The sequence below is a fragment of the Alosa alosa genome, chromosome 18 (assembly GCF_017589495.1).
Source record: "Alosa alosa isolate M-15738 ecotype Scorff River chromosome 18, AALO_Geno_1.1, whole genome shotgun sequence".
NCBI classification, from domain to species: Eukaryota; Metazoa; Chordata; class Actinopteri; order Clupeiformes; family Clupeidae; genus Alosa; species Alosa alosa.
In genome coordinates, this window is record NC_063206.1 from 27653791 (window position 1) to 27678371 (window position 24581).

The 24581-nt window shown below is 43.0% G+C and overlaps 1 protein-coding gene across 2 annotated transcripts in view; it reads right to left on the reverse strand.

The window, feature by feature from the left end:
• The window catches only part of LOC125311826 (cGMP-dependent protein kinase 1-like), a gene marked incomplete in the record, with an annotated part of 81312 nt that extends 57196 nt beyond the window's left edge, over window positions 1–24116 (reverse strand). Inside the window, 2 exon segments of one of the 2 annotated variants that reach the window (XM_048270181.1) lie at window positions 8334–8500; window positions 23493–24116. In XM_048270181.1, the coding sequence (XP_048126138.1) occupies window positions 8334–8500; window positions 23493–23749 (424 nt within the window). 2 annotated transcript variants of the gene reach the window in all.
• Window positions 24117–24581: the final 465 nt, after the last annotated feature.

Here is a 24581-nt window from a genome sequence, read left to right on the forward strand (position 1 = left end):
ATTGTCGCAGGTCTCCAAAGTGTCTCTCTCTCCTCGCATGACCTTGCTCTCCTCGACCACTTTTATTGCATTTACATCTGACAGGTCCAGCGGTCATAAATATTTCATGCTGGCCTTTGTAGCGCCGACACTTGACTCGTCGTGCTCCAGTCTGAGTGATGGCGCAGTGCAAGGTTTACATCCTCCATTGCTCTTTCATTAGCTTCATAATAATAACACAAGCGTTTCAGCACATCAGCAGCCAAAGCCGTGACCGGGAGAGCGCTGGGCTGATGGCTTTGAAGTGGCTCTGAAGGTAATATAGTGGCAAAGCTTTACGCTGGTTGAGCTTCATTTGTCAATGGAGGCCCCGTATGTCTTCATTGATATGATGAAAAATAGCTCTGGTTCTACTTCACTGAAAGCCATTCATCATACAAAGAGACAGGTGAAGAAGGTAAACGTCTTCATCAGGGCCTGGAGAGAGGAAGATAGGGGTTTGGAAAGGGGAGTGGTTCTAAATGCACTAAATGCACTTAGTCTGCCAAGACTCTCTGCACTCCATTAGGGTGTCAGTGAAGGAGAACAACCACCTCCTGTGTTGGGCACAATTCGAGACAAGCCAAGCTTTCCCTTAACAAAGAATGATTGTGAAGAAAGTGTGGCTCCTTAAAGAAGAACGAAAAAGACTGGAGAAGGATCAGAGAATAGGATGCAGCTCAAAGCTAGGGATTATTCACATATCTGAATACTTAGCCATTACTGAGCACTGAGAAACCATAACAGAAACTCATCTGGAATTCACTCCAATCTGCTGCTAGTTCTGGAATGCCAAACACATGTAGAGGTTGAGAGGAGGTCTAGGGGGGGGGTAAACTATGCCTGGTAAAGGCACTTCCAACCTGACTGGATTTATTCTGTTCCGCTGCATGTTCCTGAAATGGAATATCAACAGGAACCAAATATGGACCAGGTCTATTTCGAAACCAAACAAGCCGGACAGAATGAACACTGTGTAGTACACTCCAGTTCACAATCTTCGGGCAGTTACCGGCCAATAATATCACATTTACAGCCTTAAATACCATTGCCCTTATCACTCACCCCCTCACACATTGCTATTGTCATTCCAAATGACTGCTCAGAACGTAAGCCCAATAAGTATAAAAGGCTGGATGGCATGGTGGTGATTTATACATCTAATCATGACCACAGGAGGGGCACAGGAAACTGCACTGATGTGATGCTGACTATCCAGTACTGTATCATACATTACTTTTCCAACCACCATAAGATGCGTTCATTACACTGCTTCTGCAATTGCGGCCTCTGCATACACCCTTTTGTGCTAATGAACTGAAACAACTTTGCAGCCATCTCAGAACGTAGGAAGAACTGATCTTCTTTCCTCTTAGGACCACAATTTCCTTTATGTTTTGGAAAAATGGAGGGTGTCTCTTTCACGTTTTGTTTCAAATAATTTGCAGTACTGAAAGACTGTTTTTAGTTGTCTTTTTTTTTGTGTGGAAGACCTTCATAAAACATGCTGCATGAGCAGATAAAAAGATTTCGGTGGAAAAAGGGTTTATGCGTAACAGTGGACAGCACCAGCAAAAAAGGATAACTGGGGAATCTGTAAAATACTCTATCTGTTGATCTAAATCCCAAACACAATACTGATTTATGGAGGTAATATCACATAGAGCTTTGAATGTCAATATTGCCTTTCCTCCATTACCTTTAGCAAAAGCACTCAGATCAAGACGGGACCCAGACCTTGCCTAGTGTCCGCTGGCTGAAGATTCCATTCCTGCCTCTGGTGTATTCTGTTCTTAAAATAGATTTGAAAGTTTTTGTGTTCTTTTATTATAAACACTTTTCTTAATTTAGAAGATTTAGGATACGGGTCATTCTTTGTGAGGGTCATTCTGTAGGTTTGTAATGACATAGCTTAGGGGTTATACTTCGGTCAAACAAAGATGCGTCCCCAATTTTTAGTGGATGTGCTGTTTTTTTTTTTAAACATAACATTCTTCTACAGAGGCGGAAGTAAGGGGTCTCTTTCCCTCCCTCTTTCTCTCTCTCTCTCTCTCTCTCTCTCTCTCTCTCTCTCTCTCTGTATCTCTATCTCTCTCCGTGTGTGTGTGTGTGTGTGTGTGTGTGTGTGTGTAAGCCCTCAGTGTGACTTATGATTCTCCCTGCAGTGCACGCAGGAAGTCATCATGACCCTTTAAGGTTATGGATGTGGGTTTGGAGAGGCCATAACACTCATCTATGATCCCTGAGAGGACCACAATATGTGCAAGAAAAATGATTCAACCATTCCCTTAGTGAGAGAGTGTGCTTAGAGGAAGTCGTCTACGCTTGCGGCGCAATGTCTCACAAACATGGTTGATGCATTTCATCTACTGGGACATAAAAACAAACAATCAACCTAAGTTAAGTGTCAATAAAGTGCTTATGTTTACAGACACATAGGACAACTGTCTATATTACAGCATATTTACTGTATATGTCATGTGATGCATGACTTTTCTAACATTTTTCAGAGTAAGAATGGAATCCTTTCAAATATGAGATCTACTGATTTCCCTGATTATTTCCTATATGGATACTTTCCCTGTATTGATATTATGATACTGACACACCCAGATAAAGCCTTATTGTTTAAACTCCCTGCAACCTATTAGTGCTGAATAATTAAAAGGGTTCCTGTGGATTGTGATCGCAATGCCATTATTCCTCCATATTGGAAGTGTCAAAGTCATTAGGCAGGATTATTTGTGAGCAACAGACACAAGATGATTACAACATTTAAGCTGAGAGGCAGAGTGAGAATGGGAATATATGGCACAATAGCATCCTCCACCCCATTGTGTGGTTGGTGTTGTTTTTCTGATTGATCTATACCACGTCTAGCATTTAAACTGAAAGGACAAAGTACTCTGCCTCTCACAAAAAGAAAGGGGCAACAATATTTTGGAAGCAATGTCTTCCTTCCCAATAAAATCTCTCTCTCTCTCTCTCTCACACACACACACACACACACACACACCATTAGTGGCAGCCATCTTGGAGCCTGTATTTACTTATTTAGATGGGGTAATTAGGGGGAACCATCATTAGCACACAGATTAATGTGACATTTAACGCCTACTAAAAGCTGCATATTGTTTCCTGTTCATATCACATCACAATATGATACAGATGCTAATTAGTGAGGTTTCAAAGGACACTTCTCTCTCTCTCTCTCTCTCTCTCTCTCTCTCTCTCTCTCTCTCTCTTGTTCTCTCTGTCTGTCTGTCTAACTCTGTCTCTCTCTCTCACTCTCTGTGTCTATCTTTGTCCATCTCTCTTTTCTGTGAAATCATCAAGCCCCTTGTAAAAGTTTATGCAATTTCCACTCAATTCAATTAAATACAATTCAATTACTTTGTAAAAAATCTATTTATAACATCAAGCCTAAATTAGCAGCTCTTAACCACTGCCAAAACATCGTTTATCAGTTCAAGATGGTTTGTGTGTTCTAGGCTGTAAGAGCTCTGTGGGTTGATGGTACCCACCATGAAGGAATGAAAGCCACTCTTTAAAACGTTTACATTCTTTAATCAGTAGAACTCTATGGTGGCTCTATTTGACAGCAGAAGTAATTCAGAGGGATATTTGCTGCATTTGTGAGCACAGCAACCTTTTTCCATGCTAAATCCTGTACGTGGTCTGTTTTAAAAGGAACTATAAGGACGCAACTAGCAAATTCAGATTAAAGAAAGTAATTCCAGCACTCTGTGAGTGGTTAGCTCTCCTAAGTGCTTCTCGCTCATCTCATTTGCCCATCAACCCAGCGGAGGAGAGGAGGCTCTCTTCATACATAAAGGGCTGGTTTCTTTCAGGGTCTTGTAGGAGAGTGGCGATGAAAATACAGTTTGCAAAGGCAAAAAGAAAATGAAAGCATGAAAGAAAGAAAGAGTACATTAAGAAGAGTATATGGGAGTTCGTGACAGAACTGCATTTGCATTCACACACCCACACACACACACACACAGACACACATACACACACACACACACACACACACACACACACACACACACACACACACACACACACACACACACCACTGTGGGATGCCAGAGATATGAGGGAGTTATTAGTTACCCACACACCCACAAAAACTATGGTCCGTTCCAGAGACGAGGGCCTGTTTAGTCTGCATTCCACATTCACAAGCCATTTACACATAAATTGCACTGAAAGCGGATAAGGTGAAAAGCAACTTAGAATGGGTAAATGGAGAGTGTGAGTGTGTGTGTGTGTGTGTGTGTGTGTGTGTGTGTGTGTGTGTGTGTGTGTGTGTGTGTGTGTGTGTGTGTGTGTGTGTGTGTGTGTGTGTGTGTGTGTGTGTGTATGTGTGTGTGTGTGTGTGTGTGTGTTCCCAAAGAGAAAAACAGAAAAATGCAGAGAGATGTGCATACAAATATCTTCATGAATGTGTACATCTGTAGTAAGTACTGTAATCCTTCTGAACTCAATGAACTCACTCTCTCTTTTCTCTGTCTCTCTCTCTCTCTCTCTCTCTCTCTCCCTCCCTCCCTCGCTCGCTCTGGTTCATCTATCATATTGGTCATCTTCATCCCCTCACTTGAATATGGCCTTCTCATTTCAGCCAGGCAATTTAAATATTTTACTAGTCATTACAGTAGTGGAAGCTGGGGAGAGAAATGAAAAGAAAGTGCCTCGTTGCAGAGTCCCGTATTGCATTTCCTTGGTAGACTAATGGAATGTTTTCTCAGTAAAGTTGTGAAGTTGTGTAATTCTCCTACTTCATTATGCTTCCCATAAGTCTAACAAAGTGTTTGTGTGTGTGTGTGTGTGTGTGTGTGTGTGTGTGTGTGTGTGTGTGTGTGTGTGTGTGTGTGTGTGTGTGTGTGTGTGTGTGTCTCAGATGGATCCTAAGAAAGTTTGTCTGTCAAAATATTAAACAGACAATGAAGGCAAATTAAATTAACCATACATTTGACTAAATATGTATGGAACGTCAGGTGTGCGAAAGATAACAGCTTCACATTTCACGAGTGCCAAAACTAGCAGGAAATGACAGGCAGCTTAGCAGTGTGAGTGTGATCTGCAGCCAAGCTTGTCGTCCTCCACCACACACACACCTTCTGGAACAGATGAAAAGTACTGTATTTCATGTGATTTCATCAGAGGCTTCAGTAGAAGAGAAAAGGATGGTAATGGTGATGAGCAGCGATAGCAGCACCATGAAGAGCACCGCGCAGCACCATGAAGAGCACCGCGCAGGTGACAATCTCTTTCCACCCAAACAATGACACCAATTGCTTTTGCTTTTGAACACACACACACACTCACATCACACACATATGCCATACACACACTCACTCACACACACACACACACACACACATGCACACACACACACACACACACACACACACACACACACACACACACACACACACACACACACACACACACACAGAGCCAAATTAGCTCTCCATTACCACACATTCATTCCTAGTAGTTCCATTCATCATTTCAGAAGCATGACACGTCACATGACCGAAGTGTAACTGATGAAGTCCATGCTGTCTGACCACTGCCTCGTGTCAATGGACCCGGTGTCTCAATAGCTCAGGTAAGAGTCACAGGATTCACCCTCAAAACAAGTAAAAGGCTCCGGAAGATGTCGGAGAAACTGTCGGAGAACAGGCTTGAGGGTAAAGTACTGAATCCAGATACCAACATGCTGTACGTTGTTCAGATCGCAGACACCTCACACCATGCAGGCGAAAACACACTTTAAAATTCACAAGAGTTTTTCTTTTAAAGACCTGCTATCAGCTGGCCTGATCCCCTCCACTCCATTGTTCCACTGTGGTCATCAATCAGCCGTCTCTCCAGACAACCCACCACGTCACTCGCTAAGTATCCCATCATCCCTCCAACCGTCCAGTAAAGTCAGCTTAGGATAAGGAAGGTTGTAGGACTCATCACTCATGGAAATAAGGGCTGAGTCCGTGTCACATCCCTTGGAGAGAAGGACCCAGGATCAGAATGCTAAAGTGGACTTGTAATTGGCCTGTTTAATGTGAGCAGGTCTGGCAGAGGTTTACGAGATGTGCCAAGGGTAGCACAAAGTCCAGGAGCGACAGTGCCACCGCAAGTGCCCTCCATTTCACCTTCTGCTCACTGTCACTGAGATCAAGTGGAACATGGGAAAAAACGAGGGGCAGGGAAGGTGAGAAAGTGTGTGTGAGAGAGAGAGAGAGAGGGGAGAAAGAAACAGAGAAAGAGAAAATATATTTGTGTGTGTGTGTGAGAGTGAGAGAGAAAGAGAGAACATGTGTGTTTGTGTGTGTGAGAGAGAGAGAGAGAGAGAGAGAGAATGTATGTGTCTGTGTTTGTGTGTGTGAGTGAGAGAGAGAGAGAGAATGTGTGTGTCTGTGTTTGTGTGTGTGAGTGAGAGAGAGAGAGAAAGAGGGAGAGAGAGAGAAAATGTGTGTCTGTGTTTGTGTGTGTGAGAGAGAGAGAGAGAGAGAGAGAGAGAATGTGTGTGTCTGTGTTTGTGTGTGTGAGTGAGAGAGAGAGAGAACAGAGGTGAGAAGCAGACAAACAGACAGGTTTGCACAGAGGATGAGTGGAGAAATTGATGAGGCAAAGAAAGGCCCCAACACAAAGACAGTTCAATTTGGTCCAAATGGCCCTAATCACCTTAACCCAGACATTCCCTGGGACAGACAAAGGATTGCTCATCTCCTCCGTCCGTCCGTCAGCCATCGACCTCCCTCGGTCTCTCACGCGCGACCTCACGTACGTCCAGCCTCTCTCTGTGTAATCACACTGCTTAAAGCTTCGTTAAAAGAGCCAGTGCACTCCAAGACCTTCTCCTTTCATCCCATTAGGATTCAGTGGGACACACTCACACAGATGGATTGGACAAAAAGGGGCAAACTCTTGGGGAAGAATAGGTTATCGTGTTAAAGCGACTAAGGAACGAAACTAAGAGGTTACGTTTGCTTATCGCCAAAATATTGGATGTGGTGGTGCAGGAGCGTGATTGTTATAAAAAGGAAAATCAATTAGGAGAAATGAATGCAGGAAACACTAATGTATAAAAAAAAATAGGCACAGAGCTTTTCGTGATAAGATATCAGCAAACCTCGAGAGTCTTTGAAGACTTTCTCCGATGTTGTTTCAAACTGGCACGTTATCTGCAGTAAGTAAAGAAATATTTATGCCAAACAGTAGTGTGGTTTATGCTTGGTTATGCTGATAGCATTGGAACAGATGGAGCACATCCATTCTGATGTATTATGTTACTTAGTTACGTGTTTACATAGCTGAATAACTGCCTCCATTTGCAAACTGAGAATGTGTTGCCTTGTCAGCCAAACATGTCATCTCCCCTCCCAAAGTTTTTAAGTGGCTTTCTCTTTTTTGTTGTTTTAGTAATTCAGCTTTCAATGCACAACTCCAACCAGACAGTAACACAAACTCCAGAAAATGGATCTTATTAGAGGAGTCATGTGCTGATCAAAATAGATATATGTATGTTGCTTCGTCTAGTAGCAAACATCTGTGTGTTTGTGTCATCACAGTTTTTTATTTGTTTTTGTTTTTTTTGCAGAATGGCTGAATGTTCCAGTAAGATGACTTCATTCTCCTCATTAAGTCCCCTGTCTGTTCGCATTGCTTTGAATGTATAATCCCAGTCATGGTGTGGTCTTAATGATTCGCTCAAGAGACAGAAGACAAAGTGTAACAAAGCAAATCCAATCACGCTGGCCCTGCTCCCTTCCACAAATGCAAGGAATAATAACAGTGTGCAGAGTTATATGCCATGTCATGTTGGATGGGACAAATGGTGGTGCGATGGGCAGCAGTAAATAACGGTCTGATTATGACGGTTTTATCAAGTGATTCGGAGAGTCTCGCGAAGACAGATGGGCTGTAATTTGGTGATGTAATGATGTATTGATCAGGGTGTCAGTGGAAAGAGAAAATCTTCGTTGGCAGTGACACACTTTGATTGGATCAATTAAGAGTCTCCCCTGAGTCAGAATATCAAACACACTGAATCAATGGGCTGAATCAGAGCTTCCCCCGGCTTGATGGCAACTGAGTTGCGCGCACACACACACACACACACACACACACACACACACACACACAGGGACCAAAATTGGAATGGATGTGTGTGGTCTGTGTATTGTCTGTATGTGTGTTTGTGTGTGTGATGGCCCCACCTTCCATTACGTAGACTAAAAATGGATGTGTGTGGTGTGTGTATTGTCTGTGTGTGTGTGTGTGTGTGTGTGTGTGGATGGCCTCACCTTCCATTACGTAGACGAGCGAGCCCACATCGCCCTCCTTGATGATGCAGCTATCTTTGCCGTACTCCACCGGGTACATGCAGTCCACTATCTCCTGGATCTGAGACATCTCCAGGTTCTTCATGAAGTCATTATCCAGGATGGCTTCTTTGATCAACTCCTTGGACCTGCACATTTCATGGAGGAGGAGGAGGAGGAGGAGGGAGGAGGGAGGAGGGAGGAGGGAGGAGGAGGGAGAAAGGGGGAGAGAAAAGTGAGTGGATGAGCAAAAAATCCCATGATATGAAGAACCCTCCCCATTCTCTGCATGAGCCTTTAGAAAAAGCCAAAATCAACAACATGGTGAAATGGGAAGACAAAACAAAAAAAAGCAAATCACTGAAGGGACGCGGACGAGGCCAGACAGATAGTCATGAGGGAGAGTGAGGGACGTGATTAGAGGCCAGACAGATAGTCATGAGGGAGAGTGAGGGACGTGATTAGAGGCCAGACAGATAGTCATGAGGGAGAGGAGTGAGGGACGTGATTAGAGGCCAGACAGATAGTCATGAGGGAGAGTGAGGGACGTGATTAGAGGCCAGACAGATAGTGATTGATTAGAGGCCAGACAGATAGTCATGAGGGGAGGAGGAGGGACGTGATTAGAGGCCAGACAGATAGTCATGAGGGAGAGTGAGGGACGTGATTAGAGGCCAGACAGATAGTCATGAGGGAGAGAAGTGAGGGACGTGATTAGAGGCCAGACAGATAGTCATGAGGGAGAGGAGTGAGGGCTCGTCAACTGCAAAACAGGTGCTGGGGAACAAAACAGGCAAAACATGAAATGGGCCAAAACCTCCTAATGTCCTCTACCGCTCCCACCCGCCTGTCATGGGAAGGGGAGGGGGGAGTCGGACCTCCCTCTGATCACAGAGTTTACGTGCCTCACCACAATTAGCTTTTGATTGGAACGCAAACTTTTCCAAAATAAATTATTTCCATCAGCGGTGGGCTATTCAACCGTGTTACGTGTGTGTGTGTGTGTGTGTGTGTGTGTGTGTGTGTGTGTGTGTGTGTGTGTCTGTGTGTGTCTGTGTGTGTCTGTGTGTCTGTGTGTGTGTGGACGCCAGAACGGAGATCAGAAAAATGGGTGTTCTTAAAGCGGGGATGGCTGGCAGCGTGACTGTTGTGTTGTTTATAAGGCTCCTAATGACTAAAACTGGCCTGTGTGTCCACGTGTGATTAGACTGCAGAAGAGACTCATGCAGTTTGTTTTCCAAACAGCGTGAGGTCCCTCAGTGCCAAACTCTGTTGGAACCCACCACCCATCAAGAATGCCCAACTATTTACTTTGTCTGGAAAAATACTGGTTTTGAAGTTTTTTTATATGCTTATTACAGAAAGCATATTTTTGTGGACATGTACCAATGTTTTTTTTTTATATTATGCAACAATTTGTGCCCTTTCCTCTTCTATCTAGCAACTGTATAGCTAGCTATGTATGACCTGTGTCTTGGCACTGGGCACTTATCTCCTTTATGGTCAATGACTATATGAAGTCAGTAACACTTTATTTTAGGGGACACATGTTAGACAGTAATACATTGTACGTTGTACACTAATATAACCAATAAGTGTATGTATTAGTGTTCAAGTCTGTATTAAGTGTCATTACACAGTTATTAGGTCTTTATTTAACAGTTTCTCATTTTCACTGAAAAGGTAATTTATTCTTGGTAAATCTTTAATAAGCAACTAGTTGGTTTTGATTTCAGGTTACTAATATATGGTATGGATGAAAATACAAACTTTATAGCGTTCTAATACATTGCCTTACTATGTTACTATTCACTATAAAACACATATCCAGACAGTGTATCTATAAAGGATTTAGCAAGACTAAGACCAATGACCTACTGAGTAAGAATAAGAAAAAGTTCCTAACGATCTGCTGGCTGCCTGCCCCATAAGCAGGCCATCAAAAAAACATGTGTAGGCAGCCTAGGCTCAGAGATCTGCACACAAAAACAATTGTTACCAACAAGTGTTGGCAACCACTCAAAGGCAAAATAAAGTATTCAAACCAATAACCGACGAGATGCGCGTTTAGGAGAGTTTCAATTGCACAGGAGGGAGGGGGAGGAAGTAGCGAGCTAGCTCTCTGTTTTGTTTGAACATCAACAGAAGTGATGTTACCCCGCCATCGCTGATACAACCTTTAATACAGACTTATTAGGATGTATAAATAATTGGCATGAGTCTCCTGTAGCATTATTGTTGCCCTGTTTCAGCTAGGATGACATGAGTTCAAAGTTACATACATACCAGTAAAACTTTCTGCTGAATGTTCATGAAACATATTAGGCATTCAACACAGGAAATGTGTACAGTGCAATATCTGTACTGGATTCTTTTACTCTATTTTACAATCAAGTGCCTAATTACACACAGCGAGAGAGAGAGAGAGAGAGAGAGAGAGAGAGAGAGAAGAGAAAGCCTCCAAACAAACATGAAACCTCTTGACAGGTGATATGCAAAATGTGCACTGTTGAATATGTAACATAACCTTTTCACGCCGTCACATTTGAATGAACACCTCCGAGGGCTTACAAAGACATCACACATTAGAGGTGCAACCCCACCCCACACCACACACACACACACACACACACACACACCTCTTGTGCATCATGTGGCCACTGGGCAGTAGGGGAAACAAAAACATGCATATGTGACAGTGTGTGCATCACATCAACACAGTTGGCCGCTCTGCCTGCAGCCACAGGCTACGCTAGGCTTCGCAGTACGCACACAGGGATTAAACGTTTGCACGAGGTAACGAGGCGCTTAAAGGGAACATATGGCATTGTCGCTTCCCATCACTCCTCACTTCGCTATCATGCAAAGACTGGGGGGAAGACATGCAGGCTTGGCATTATGAGTATGTGTTAATCCTTCTCTAGCCATGGTGGCATACAAGCCTGAGGTTTACACCCGGTTTCTGTGGTGCAGAAGCAGACTCAAGCAGAGTAAACACCAGTCCATTGCTGGGTAACCTCCAGCTGACTTGTATCCATCTTACAGCTGTGTGACTTCACATGGTGCATATAAAGTGGCCAGTCCAAGGGCACAATGCACAATCTCAAGTGCCTTCTGACTATTACTCCACTGAGCTTAATATTGCACTAATCATATTTTCATATAAAAAAGAAATATACATAAAAGGCCAAAACAGAACATAGATTCCAATATCCATGGGCAAGACATATGCTGGTAACAGAACTGTAATGTGCTATCATTTCCTGTGTTTGTTTTCCTAACATATAAGTAAGATGCACAATCACAAACAGTATCACTAGATAAGTCAAGTGAGAGGGGAAGTAGCAGTCAATGTAGATGATATGTTGTACTGCTTGTGAAATCAGGTGAAGAGATCTGCTACAAGCCATTTTTGGCCATAAAGGATTGGAAATAGGTTACTGGAGTTCCACTGACTCATGACTGACTTGAGCTATGCTTATATAACTCTCAAAGTAGTAGATTCCACGCTGTTAAGAGCTTGTCTCAAGTTACAAGTGTAAACCCCATGCTAGAAAACAGACCAACACGGAAGACAGAGGACTTTTTAACTACCACTAGCAGTGTATACTGAAGCACAATCTGACACACACACATATTTACACACGCACACAGTCACACACACACACACACACACACACACACACACACACACACACACACACACACACACACACACATTACACACCCTTATACAAATACAGAGAATCCCTAATCCCGAGGACTGTCACTATAAATGATATAGCATTCACCAAGTGTAGGAATACCTCCACACAGACGCACACAGGAGAGAGAGAGAGAGAGAGAGAGAGAGAGAGAGAGAGAGCTTAAGAGAAAGATTGAATTGAATTGAGAGAGACATACAGTTTCACCAAAAGAGAAAGAGTCTCACAAAAAGAGAGAGAGAGTGGGAGATGTACAGCCAAAAGAGAGAAAGAGAGTATCATTAGGAAAGAGGAAGGGCTTCCTGTGATCAGCGAGTCTCTGGTTGCTAAGCAACTTATGACTTTTCTGACTCCTATTGGAATGAATAATGAGGGGGCGGCCGTGTCCACTGAGACCCGTTATCAGCCCTTCAGGCCCACTGCATGACCACCCTTCCCAGCGCCCAGTCCAGGCTGGCCCACCCTTCCCAGCGCCCAGTCCAGCTCAGCCCACCCTGGAGTGATTAGATATCCATTCGCATGGCCACATCAAGGGCACCCAAACGCTCAAGGCTTTTTATCTCCCAAATTTGAACAAATGATGTTGAGAGGAACGACTCCTCCTGTGATTACCTTCAGACTCACACACAAACTCTCTTACACACACACACACACACACACTCATACACAGACAAACACACACACACTCTCTCTCACACACACACGCACATGCTCTCTCTTTCTCTCTCCTTCCCTCTCTCTGTCTCAAACGCATGCACACACACACACACACACACACACACACACACACACACACACACACACACACACACACACACACAGGATGACATTCTCATGCTGGCAGTGACCCAGACATCACATTTAGGCTCACACACACACACACACTCCCTCCTTGCCGACACACACTCTAAGTCAACGCTGTTTACATTCCAATGCCGTGTCCTGATGAGCAGGACGACAGCCTAGTTTTCAGTGCACCTCCTGAGCTGTGTGTGTGTGTGTGTGTGTGTGTGTGTGTGAGTGTATGTTTCTGTGTGAATGTGTGTGTGTGACAGAGAGAGTGTGACAAAGAGAGAGAGAGTCTTCATGTCTTTTGTGTGCATATGGGTGTCAGTGTGTGTGTGTGTGTGTGAGAGAGAGAGAGAGAGAGAGAGAGAGAGAGAGGGAGAGGGTGCTGCTATTTGTCCCACTTGGGTTTATCCTAAGAGGATGAGGGCACTCAACAGACTCCTGATGTATAGCCCCCGTCAGTACTGCAACATATTCCAGCTTTTCCCATCTGCGCTTTTCAGTGCCTTCCCCCTTCTCTAGATCCCATCCCTTTCCCATGGTGCTGAGGACTCTCTGCTTACTGAAAGCTACTCACCTAACTTAACTAATCTCCAACAGCAACATCCATCCACAAAAGCGACTAGCTCATCATCTAGAGTTAACTCAAAAAGCCCCTGTGTTTGGGCACTAGGGCTAGCTTAGAGGTTTGGTGTACAGCAATGAGCACCTTGACATGTAGAGGCTGTTAAAGTCCAGGCGCTGGGAGTGAAGGCTAGCTTTAGGGCAATAGGTGCCGCCTCATGCTTTCATATCTTTCGGAAAACAAGGGGTATACCGAGAGTTTAAACACACATACAGCAGTAGCCAGGATCATCCACTAGGGACTCGGGTGAAGAATGTTGCATCCCTTTTGTCCTGTGCCACCTTGGGCTATTTACCCCCCCAGCTGGACTCAAGCAGATGGGGCCCCCTTTTTTTACGCTGGGTTCTTTTTCCTTGTCACTGTACGCCACCCAAATGTTTGCTCTAGGGCGTTCAGGCCATTAACAGGCAGCAACCAGGCTGATGCAATGAACTGAAGAAATATTCACTACATTTACTAAGTAGAAATGAGGACCAGGAATGTTAGTTGACCATTAGTTTCCTTTAGCTACCACATAATAATTCTGTAACACTCCAGAGTCAATGGCAATTGCTAATAGTGCTATAATGACTTAAATTGAACAGAAAGTCTACACTCATGTGAGTGAAAGCATCAGCCAGCAACCAAAGCCCAAATAATAGGCTTTACTTCATAGCCTTAACGATACAGTCATTTCCTGTGCATTAGCACATTGTGTATAAACTGCATGACAGTGTTTTATGCAAGTAAAAATAAAACATATTAATACCATATTAACTCCCCCTGTGTATTAACCTCATAGGTGAAGAAATTTTGCAAAATCAAGGTATAAACTGCGGCTAATAGGGAAATTACAGTACAAGCCTGCAGTGCTACATCTAGTACATTTACAGTAGATGTCTGACTTCAGCGAGCATGTTAATCAAAGCACATTGTCCTTTTAAGAAAGGAAACATAAACAGAAAACACTAGACTAGGCTTGACCTGGCGGCTGATGCAATTCCTCAGTTCACCTGTTTTTGTTTGTTTGTTTTTCAGAGGTACAGTATTTATATGTTGTTTATCACATAAGTTGGCTCTATTCTCTAACATGGCTACCTTTGGTCCCCACTGCGCAGCACAGTCTGCACTGCCCTTTTGAACTCTTTCATGAGATGTGGAGACAAAGACGTTGGAGAGAAGTACTAAGGATAGTCTACATCAAAGTTAATCAATAGAAATGAGTCCAAAGATTCAGATCAACCAGACAAACCAATCAATCAGATCAGTGTGTTTGTGGAATTGTTTCAGCTGGCCAAAGAAATCATTTTTGTCTGGTTTTTGTATCAGTGTCCACTGTAAATGGGGCGACTGATTAAAGACTACTTTATGACTCAGCTGACCTGGGGTCTGCTATTGACTTCAAAAACATGCACTGTGTGGTCACTGTGCGTCCAAAACTACTGACTGCTAGCCTAATATGGCGTGAAACCTGCCAAAAATTAGCGTTATACTCAATGGCATTTCAGTGAGGGAGTTTGTTTTTACATTCAACATTCAACAACAGTTGTTACCTGTCTCTCCACTGGACCAGCACATTGGAAAATATATCTGTATTAACAGGCAACAACCAGGCTAATGCAATAAACTGAAGGAATAATCACTACACTTACCAAGTAGAAATGAAGACCGATTTTTAGTTGACCATTAGTTTCCTTTAGTTAGTAAATAATAATTTTACACCGTGCAGTACATGAGGATTCCTCACTGTTATGAATAAAGTACCCAAAACATTTCAGGTAAATTATTGAGTGATCTTTTCTAGTCCATAAACAACCAGCATAACAAATGTGTTGCCAACCATCCTATTTGAGGCATATAAACTACACCACTTTACAAGAAAAACACTCTACATGTTTACATCATGTGTGCAAAAATGCAAAACCTCACAGAGACACACATACAAACAGCTCTGTGAAATTGGACGCATTTATGTAGCACATAAAACAGAAAAATGGGGCCAGTGGATTAATGTGCCTCCCAGCTGTGTCACCCGAAAGCAGCGACAGGTGTAACACAGATTAATGGATCTCTCTTCTTTAAATAACATTCTCTCTTTCTCTCTTGGTCTCTCTAGCATTCACTCACTCACAAACACACACACACACACACACACACACACACACACACACACACACACACACACACACACACACACACTCGGTACACATACACGCATGCATACACATTCTTTTTCACACATACCGGTACACAGGTGACATGGCTATAACAAAGTCCTTTTAGGCAAGTCCCTCCATTCGGCGGCCATATTGTAACGCTTTTTGGGCACTTCGGGCTTCACAATGCCAACCTTGTTTCAGCGGTGAGATTTACAACACATGATTGGCACAATGTATTCACAACACACCACATGATTGGCACAATGTATTCACGTCGACTTTTGTGCCATGGAAGGGGTGCGGGATATGTGTAGACAACTGCCATATTGGTATTACAAACTAACCCCATGCATTTCTATGGAGGATTTTTTGAGTGCTGTGTCTCCTCATTAGAAAGTCTCTGGCTATAGTTTTGTCGACAGTAGGTTTGAGACGGGGTGGTGGTGGTGGTCACATCTGGTATCCCACCATGCCCTTGGTGAGAAGCAAAATCTGCTAGTGACCACTGTGTGATATTTTTTTACGTCACAGGTGAAATGTTACAGGTTTGTGGCTGCAGGCAGGTGAGGACATCATCTGTACTTAGCAGATTTACTGGGAAGAAATCGCTTGTGTAAAACAAAAATGTTTCTGGTCAACACTACATGAAATAAATCAGGACTTGGTATACCAAAAGTAGATAAAGGTTGAACACAGGACACCCTAAACTATGTAGCCACGAGACATATGGCCCTACAGGATCTCTTATCAGGATTGATTAAACACACCTGGCAAAGCTGTGTCAAAGCTCAGAAAGAACTCAGTGTATTTATGCATCATGACTGAAAAACAGAGGAAAATACATTTCTATCAACACTTGGTCTGTTATTTTTGATGAATGCTGATACCACCAACAGCTGCATGCAAGAGAATGTTGAGTACTTGGCTCTGGTTTGTGAACATCTGCCAATGACAACAGATTACCAAGCATGAGAGAACTCAAAACTGATTACCAAGAGGACTTCACTCCAAAACAAACAAAAACATGTCTTATTCAGTATATATGACAAGTAAGTAAATTGGTAGAAGTTTCAGGGTTGACTATAAATACACGCCTTTGATGTAATGTAACATTAACATGTCATAAACCGATGACATGTAGCCTAGGCTACCTCTCTCCGAAATCCATCTCCAGGGTCCTTGGCTAAAGTAGCTACATATAAGAAGTGGTGATATGATGAAACTGTATCGAAACACTTTCTGCACACTGCACTCGTTAAACAGACTGAGTTAAACCTACTTCGGGCTCTTGGAGTAGAACGGCAGTGTGACATGGCTAAGCTGCTGGATGTCGAAGACAGTCGGCTCAGCGGAGATCGCCTGGCGCTTGGTCCGCTGCTGCTCCTGCAGTTCGGTGCGTTTCTGAGTAACCTGCTGCGTGGCAGGCTTGATCACAGAGCGGTATTTGTCCAACTCATTCTGCAGTTTTTGAATCAGCTCGTCTTTCTGGTCGAGTTCAAGTTCCAGTTCGTCTATGAGCGCGTCTCTTTGCCGTAATTCCTCGATTTTCTCCTGAAGAGCGTACTGGAGGTCCCGCAACGTTCCCATTTCCTATTGGTATCCCCCTCTTTCTTTCTCTTCTTGTCTCAGTAAAACCGCACTTTAGAAACTTTAAAAAGATCCCCCTCGCACCTCAAACTAACCAAACGTTTCCTGATTTTATCCCACACGCCAAAAACGCCTCACTCCTTTAATCGTCTGAGGGTTTTCGTGCGTAACCACGAGTGGGTATGTATGTAAACCAGTTGCACGCTGCTGGATGCTGACAGTGGTCAGTGTGTGTAGCTCCGCGCGCGTAAAAGCAGCCGCGGGACCGATGGAAGCCCACTCGCGCTGACTAAACCTACGCTGTCTTCTCTCGTGCGTCAAACACCCTGCCTGTGAAAAATGCGTGCGTAATTGAGGAACGGCGATGCCAATGTCGATAGCCAAAAGTATACATAAAACACAGATACCTCTGTTGCCCTCACACCTCTCTGTGCGTGTGTCTCAGTCACAGATATGCCACAGTGTTTATGTAGGCACCCAGCTTAAACGTGTACACATTAGTCGCCCGTTACCAAAGTAATTAAGTCATTCATTCGTTAAAAAGAAAACAGCTAAAACAGCAAAAAGCAAGCAGCAGTATAAAACAGATGTCTCAAGTCTTCACTGATGTTAAGGTTTTTTAATAAGCTGGTGTAACCTACTAAAGCACTATCCCCAAAGTATTTTAACCTCAACTGCAAAGATGATAAGAAGGCAAGAGGGAGGTCATTCTCCCATCGTCCCTTATTAATAGTGTCACAACGTGAACTGCACTCTTCGGTGGTTTGCTCTTGTTTGTCCATCCCAGAGAGAGAGAGAGAGAGAGAGAGAGAGAGAGAGACGCCTCACACAGCTATATGAGTGTAGGAGAGAGGACAAACACACAATCTCCTGAGGACTGAGGAGAAACAACAATATATGATATGATACAAAGGAATTATGTTATACAAAGTTAACACATTATATTGTATATTTTAAATAATGTTTAAAAAATGTGCTCATAGTTCTGCAAAAACAAAAGACGCCTTTTTGCATATGGAAAAACAAGTAAATTGTATTGTGCACTTGCTATGCAAAATATCATCATGCTACAATAATATAATTTGCCACATGACATTTTGTTATGATCTAGAAGACTGATCACTATATGCCACATGATATGACTCAGCTCTATCTACCTGTGATGCTTTACAAAATAAGGCCCAAAATGAGCCCTTGTACAGAAGGAGCGGCAGACTTGGCATTGAAGTGTATGTGTGAATCCAGACCATCTGGGGAAGATATAGATGGGGGTAACAGAACAAAGCTCTCCTGCTGAGTTTTCCTCCAGGTACAGAGCCCCCTCCAGATACACAAGAGGCACTCAGCAGAACACTCAAATTGTTCTGGGTAGCTCACAGTTACCTACATGTCAGTCTAGTAAATCATATTGGTCTAGTAATAAACTATCATGATAAATGTCATGTGTGTGTGTGTTCTATGGATAGACTCCTTATGATTCCCTAATCACTGTGCTTTTGTGTGAGGTGGCGTAGAGGTTATACAAGCCTGTGTTGTTCAATAACTGCATGACAAGCAGGTGTTCAAGACATCAGCCTATAATGCTGATGAGGAATTAGCTCTTTTTTCCCCATACATGTACACATAAAATAACTTATACTTTGTTCCCTTTTTTCTAAAAGTTCTATTCTGAGATCACATGGAGTACTGTAGAGGTTTATAGAGAGGGGTATCACACAAGCATAATTCACCAGAGCATCTTTCGGTAATTATCACACATTTGGAGGTGCTTCAGGCTGGGATGATAAGAGTTGACAGTGTGTACCTTTGTAGCTAAATGGACCTACTTCCTCCGTAATCCCTCACCAAGATTAGAGTAGCGCACCCCAGAGGCAAGTGACCCTCCACACACAGATGCAGATTTGGAAAAAAGGGTTGACAGAGTTGTCTTTGATGCTTTTGTCTTGTACTTGTTTGCACCAAGAAACATTTACACCTATGTTTGACAGTACTTGTTAAATAAGAATTTGATTAATAGTTATTGATACTACTTTATACATCAGTAACAAGACCTGTCTCAAACACAAACACAAACACACATTTGGAAAAAAAATCAGCCATCGTCAGAAAAGGACTCAGGGCGCCCTCTTGTGGCTGGTGGTTTCCAACATGCCGAGAATACCACTGTGGATTGATTTCTGTTGACACTGAAAGGCAATGCCTACATACACCTCTACCCACTTATATAAAAGATATAAAATGCATAGATCATCATATCAGCGTCACTATGCTCAGAAGAATCCCTCTTCATTCATGTGCAATTTAGTTATGTCATACACAAACACCAAGTCTCAGCAGAAACAGCTGATGTCCAGGCTGATGTTGAGCTGACAGATGGATTTGTTGGCAGATGACTGTGAGTCACTGACCGGTCTAAGACTTTTAGTCACACCCATGTAGTCATGCACACTGCATGCCTGGACATAACGTGTGAGAAGACAGAAAAAATATATACAGTGTATATAGCTGTAAGATTGGGTGGCCAATAAAGAATACAAAAAAACAATACATCCATAAATCCCCTGGAATGTTTTCTTAAACAATCCCCCTTTAATAGCCTCAGGCTTTTGGCGACAGTGAATCAGCCATCAAAGGGTCTCCCTGCCGTTGTGTGAAAAAACAGACCCCAGAACTGCTTCCTCCAGACAGAGGCAGAAGTGTTTCATGGGGCTGCCTGCCTGACCGCCGGCCAGCCACTGCCATCGGGTCACCTAAAACCCCAATCGAATACATCTGCAGGGGCTCAAGGCTGACACCTGATCTTCTCAGCCTCCTTCTTCTTCTCCTCAACAGCGACGCACAAAAGATCTCTCCTGGAGATAAGCATGTTATGAACATCCCATTCTGGATCTCGTGCATGTGTGCTTGTGTGCTCTTTTGCACTGATGTACTTGCCTTTCCTTGTGTACCTATCAAAGCGCATCTGCCTCTCTCTCTCTCTCTCTCTCTCTTTCTCTCTCTCTCTGTCTGTCTTTCCCTCTCTACACTGCCCTTGAGAGGTCCTGGCTGGGAAATAGGCTTTAAATTTCACCTCTCTACACTTCCTGAGCGTCTCTTCCTCTGTAGATCGATGGAAATGAGATACGCTGAAATCCGATGAGCAGCAGCGCTTTGCACTGGTGCCACAGACCCACAACAGCAGAGCATGATTCGTCTGTGACCCCACGAGGGCTGAGCCCTGACTTCAGGTTGCCCATAAATAAAGCCTCAACCCTTGACTGTGACTGAAGCCAATGTCATTGAATAATACACATGAGGCTGAAGAGGTTGATGGGTTCAATGGAGATGAAAGAAGAATGAGTCATAATGACTGTTTCACTGTCCACTTTTATAAGCCGACATAACACACCATCCTGCTAGTTCTCCGAATGCGTTAGCTGGATCTCTTCCTGTAACCTTCTAGTTCTCTGAATGCGTTAGCTGGATCTCTTCCTGTAACCAGTCTATGATTCACTAGCTCAGTCATCACAGGGATCAAACAAAGGGAACATACTGTAGTTCTTATCTGTTTGGCAGGATCAGGCTATGCTCACTGTGGCTCGCTGTAAGAAGGGTTGAAATATTATCTTTTTCATTTTAGAATTGCACCATAACATTAGCCAGTGTTCAAAGATGTAAAGTAACTAAGTAGAAATACTTAAGTACAGTACTTAAGTATGAATGGGGAGTATCTGTACTTTACTTGAGTTTTTATGTTTCTTCCTACTTTTACTTTTACTTTTTTTCAAATTAAATGTATACTTTTACTCCACATTTTCATTAGCAGCATTAAGTAGAAAGTAGGCTTAAATAAAATGCAAATGAAAATTCCATTCAGCATGTTAGATATTTGCAACCCCAAGATTTTGAGAACGAAGACATAGTGACAGAGTTAAGGCTTAGCAAATATAGCTAGTACATAGCACACCAAGGCCTATTTAGGCTGTTGTAAGGAGCTGAATTAAATTAAAATTCTAACTGCTTGCTTTTTATTTATAGCATAATTTGTTTAGGCAAATGTGTTTATGGAGTGTGATGTAGCTGCCTTTCTAAACATGTTGGATAAACTTTATTATAGGCCTATACAAGGAAACAGCAGAGGAAAATGAATGGCAGCCATATCTTTGTTTGAAGTTTGAAGGGGCTGCATGAACTTAATTGCTAATCCAAAGTTCTGACTGCTTTCTTTTTCATTAAAAGCATAGCGAAGGGAGGGGGTTGTCACCCCACCTGGCCTCGAAAGCTTTTACTCATACTTTGTACTTCTACTCTCAGTACTTAGGAATGTTTTATAATGGGCTACTTCTGATACTTAAGTACTGTAAATAGATACTTTAAGACTTTTAAGATTACTTTTACTTTGACTTAAGTCTTTTTCTGATCAAATATCTGTACTTCTAATCAAGTGTGGGTTTTGGATACTTCATACAACTCTGCCAGTGTTTATCTGAAGAAAACAGGACCTGTCAGTGGCACAAATAGCCTTGTCGTGTCCAACAGCAGAACATATATGACATTATGTATGTAAGACCATGGGGGCTTTCTTATGCTATCAACATCTCCTGAGGGCAAATGTATTTTATCTAATAAGTTATTTTAATGCAATATCCAACAACTTTTTTTTTCATTACTCTTGATGTAAAATTAAATAAGAGGCCCTCTTATTTGCTAATATTATCTTAATGGCCTCAAATGGCCTGAACGATCACATCTGAAACAACAACTCTCAACTCAACAACTCCCTCATAATAAGTCATTCCATCTTCCAAATCCGTCCATGACAGATGGCAATCAGATGAAAGTCCACTGCAAGTCTCATTGATTTTGAATTAGCCCATGTTATGAGATGCTATCTGAATTGATAAATGTGTTTCCTCTGTGTAAGATGCTATCTAGCCCCAATGCGGCTGTGTAGCCTCATCTTCGCAGGAAATGCTTGAAGTTCGCGTCTGATAACATCTCTCTAACATGTTGACATGTCCAAAAACCCTCGCCCAAGTCCCCCGCTTTACAGAGTCATCGCTGTAAACACGGACTTTTGTCCATCCTAAAGTCACTAATACCATATCTCTGATGGTGCGGAACTAATCAAAAGTTGACAGACTTTCATTATAGATATAGAAGAATCTTACAAAGAAGGAACTATTTCTCCTTTTTATTTCGCAAGTTGTGTGTGAGTTGGCCGCGTCAATAGGATATCTTTAATGCGAGCGTTTGCTACCCCCCTGTGGTCATTGTATGAGCTGTTCGGTTTTTGAACCTAATAGATGTCAATTTGAGTTGCAATGCCAAGCCTTTATAATATGTGAGAACTTTTTGTTGACATGTTGTGCTTTGCACATCCACTAGAATGTGATTTATGTACCTGAAATGTTGGCCTGACCTGTAACAGAAGTGTTCCAAAGGTGCACTGGTGAAAGGTAGGCTAAAGATAGGCCCAAGTGGACGCTGGTCAAAATTATTGAATTAATTAAGGATGCTTGTGTAAATAGTAATATAACATCACCTGTGTAGAAGTAGCATCCAATGTTGTGTTGGTCCCTGCACAACCCAACAAACCATGCCAAGATAAACTAGCCTACATGATTCTTCAACCCCTCCTGAACATTTTACCACTTTTTAAGAATCCAGCATTCACAAATGGACCAGGCTGGCTCCTTTACCATATGTTAACGAACAGAGTGCAGAATTCTGTCATTTAGAACCTTAAGAGAAGCAATGCATATGGTCAGACAAGCCTTTCTAATAACGTATTAAATAACCCAGACAGCCTCTCGCGCGCGCTGTCTCTAAAAGCCGATAATGCACAGCGTTTCCTGTGCGTCCATCCCGCTGGGACGTGATGATGGATCAGATCAATTATGAACTCTCTCTCTCTCTCTCTCTCTTTCTCTCTCTCTCTCACTATCCCTCTCTTCTCCACTGAAAGATGCGCCGTCATCACTCGTTCAGAATGACAGCGATGGCCCATTCACGCCCCGCCGATTCCTTGTCTTCAGGTCCACGAGCTCAGGCTTCTCATGTCCATCGGCAGGTTTACGTGAAGTGACAGTTCTCGTTATCTTGGCCCTGATACAAATTCAATCTATTGTTGTTCTCATGCCATGCTCGCTATTCTTTCTGTATCAAGCCTTTCAATACTGTAGGCTATAATATTTAATGGGCTATTTGTGATGCATGGACCAACTAATTCGTCGTAAGTAAAATAAACAACTGGGTAATGGGACCGGTGTGAAACCAAAAGTCTTGAAAGTACAAATAATTAAAGAAGTTTCCAAACCTGTCAGATTTGGCATATTTCCTGAAGGTTTGTCGGAACAGGTCCTGATGCGTTTGCGGCTCTGCCGATATCCCCTGTGCACGTCGGGTCCTGGGTCCGATCATCTGCGCGCTCGGCAAAACCGACTGGCATTTGTGCAGTTTTCTTTTGAGCTCATGAATTTCATCTTCTCTTTCTTCTAAACGCCTCTCCAAATCGCGAATCCTCTCCTCCTTCAACATCAAAATTTTTGAGAAGTCCTCCTCTAAGTCGCTCATTATGAAATGTTGACAAACTTCCTCAGGCGTCCCGAATAAAACACACACAATCCAACACAATCACAAACACTGGTGACTTCAAAAAACGTTACAAAACGAAGGCAGAGATGAGCTATATCCCGAATCCACGTGTTTCGGACTGAATGGAGGAACAGTAGTCGGTGTGCACGGTGCAGGGCGGTGAATCCACGGACCCTCTTGGAAACTGAAGATTATGATCTCTCATTCAGAGACCAATTAGAACAGCTCTTCCGCTCCCAAGACACCGTCACTCCGGACAGGAACAGAGGCAGAACGCGCAGGGAGAGTCGCTCCACCAACAGGAACCTCACCGTCCGCTGAAGACATCCTGAGTTGGTGCCTAAAGAAACACTAGGACTCGTTCGCCAAACGGAGTTTATGCTCAACGGCGGCAACTCACTCTGCTCGTCTTGACAGTGGTAAAAGCCATGTGATCCGTAGGATGACGTAGTGTGGTGTAACTTGATAGTGCTCCCTAATATTCGCGACTGAATGTTTTGAGCTACTGAATGGTGCTTGTCAATCCTTAGCTGAATGAGATGATTGTTCAGTACTATAAGCTTACTTTTTAGCTTTCCACGCGTATCATGTGTTATGTTTTCGCAGTGTTTACATTTGAAAACATTAAGAGAGATGAGAGCTAAATCCTGAATTCTGAAACCAATTAGCTTTATCCGTCTGATTTACATTTGTGATGCACTAAAAGTAAGTTACTTACTTCGTGTGCAGATGAAGGTTCTAATGGGGAAAAAACTCTATTTCACTCTATTTCACACGATTACTTCTCACAGCACGCTTCCCCGAGTCGAAG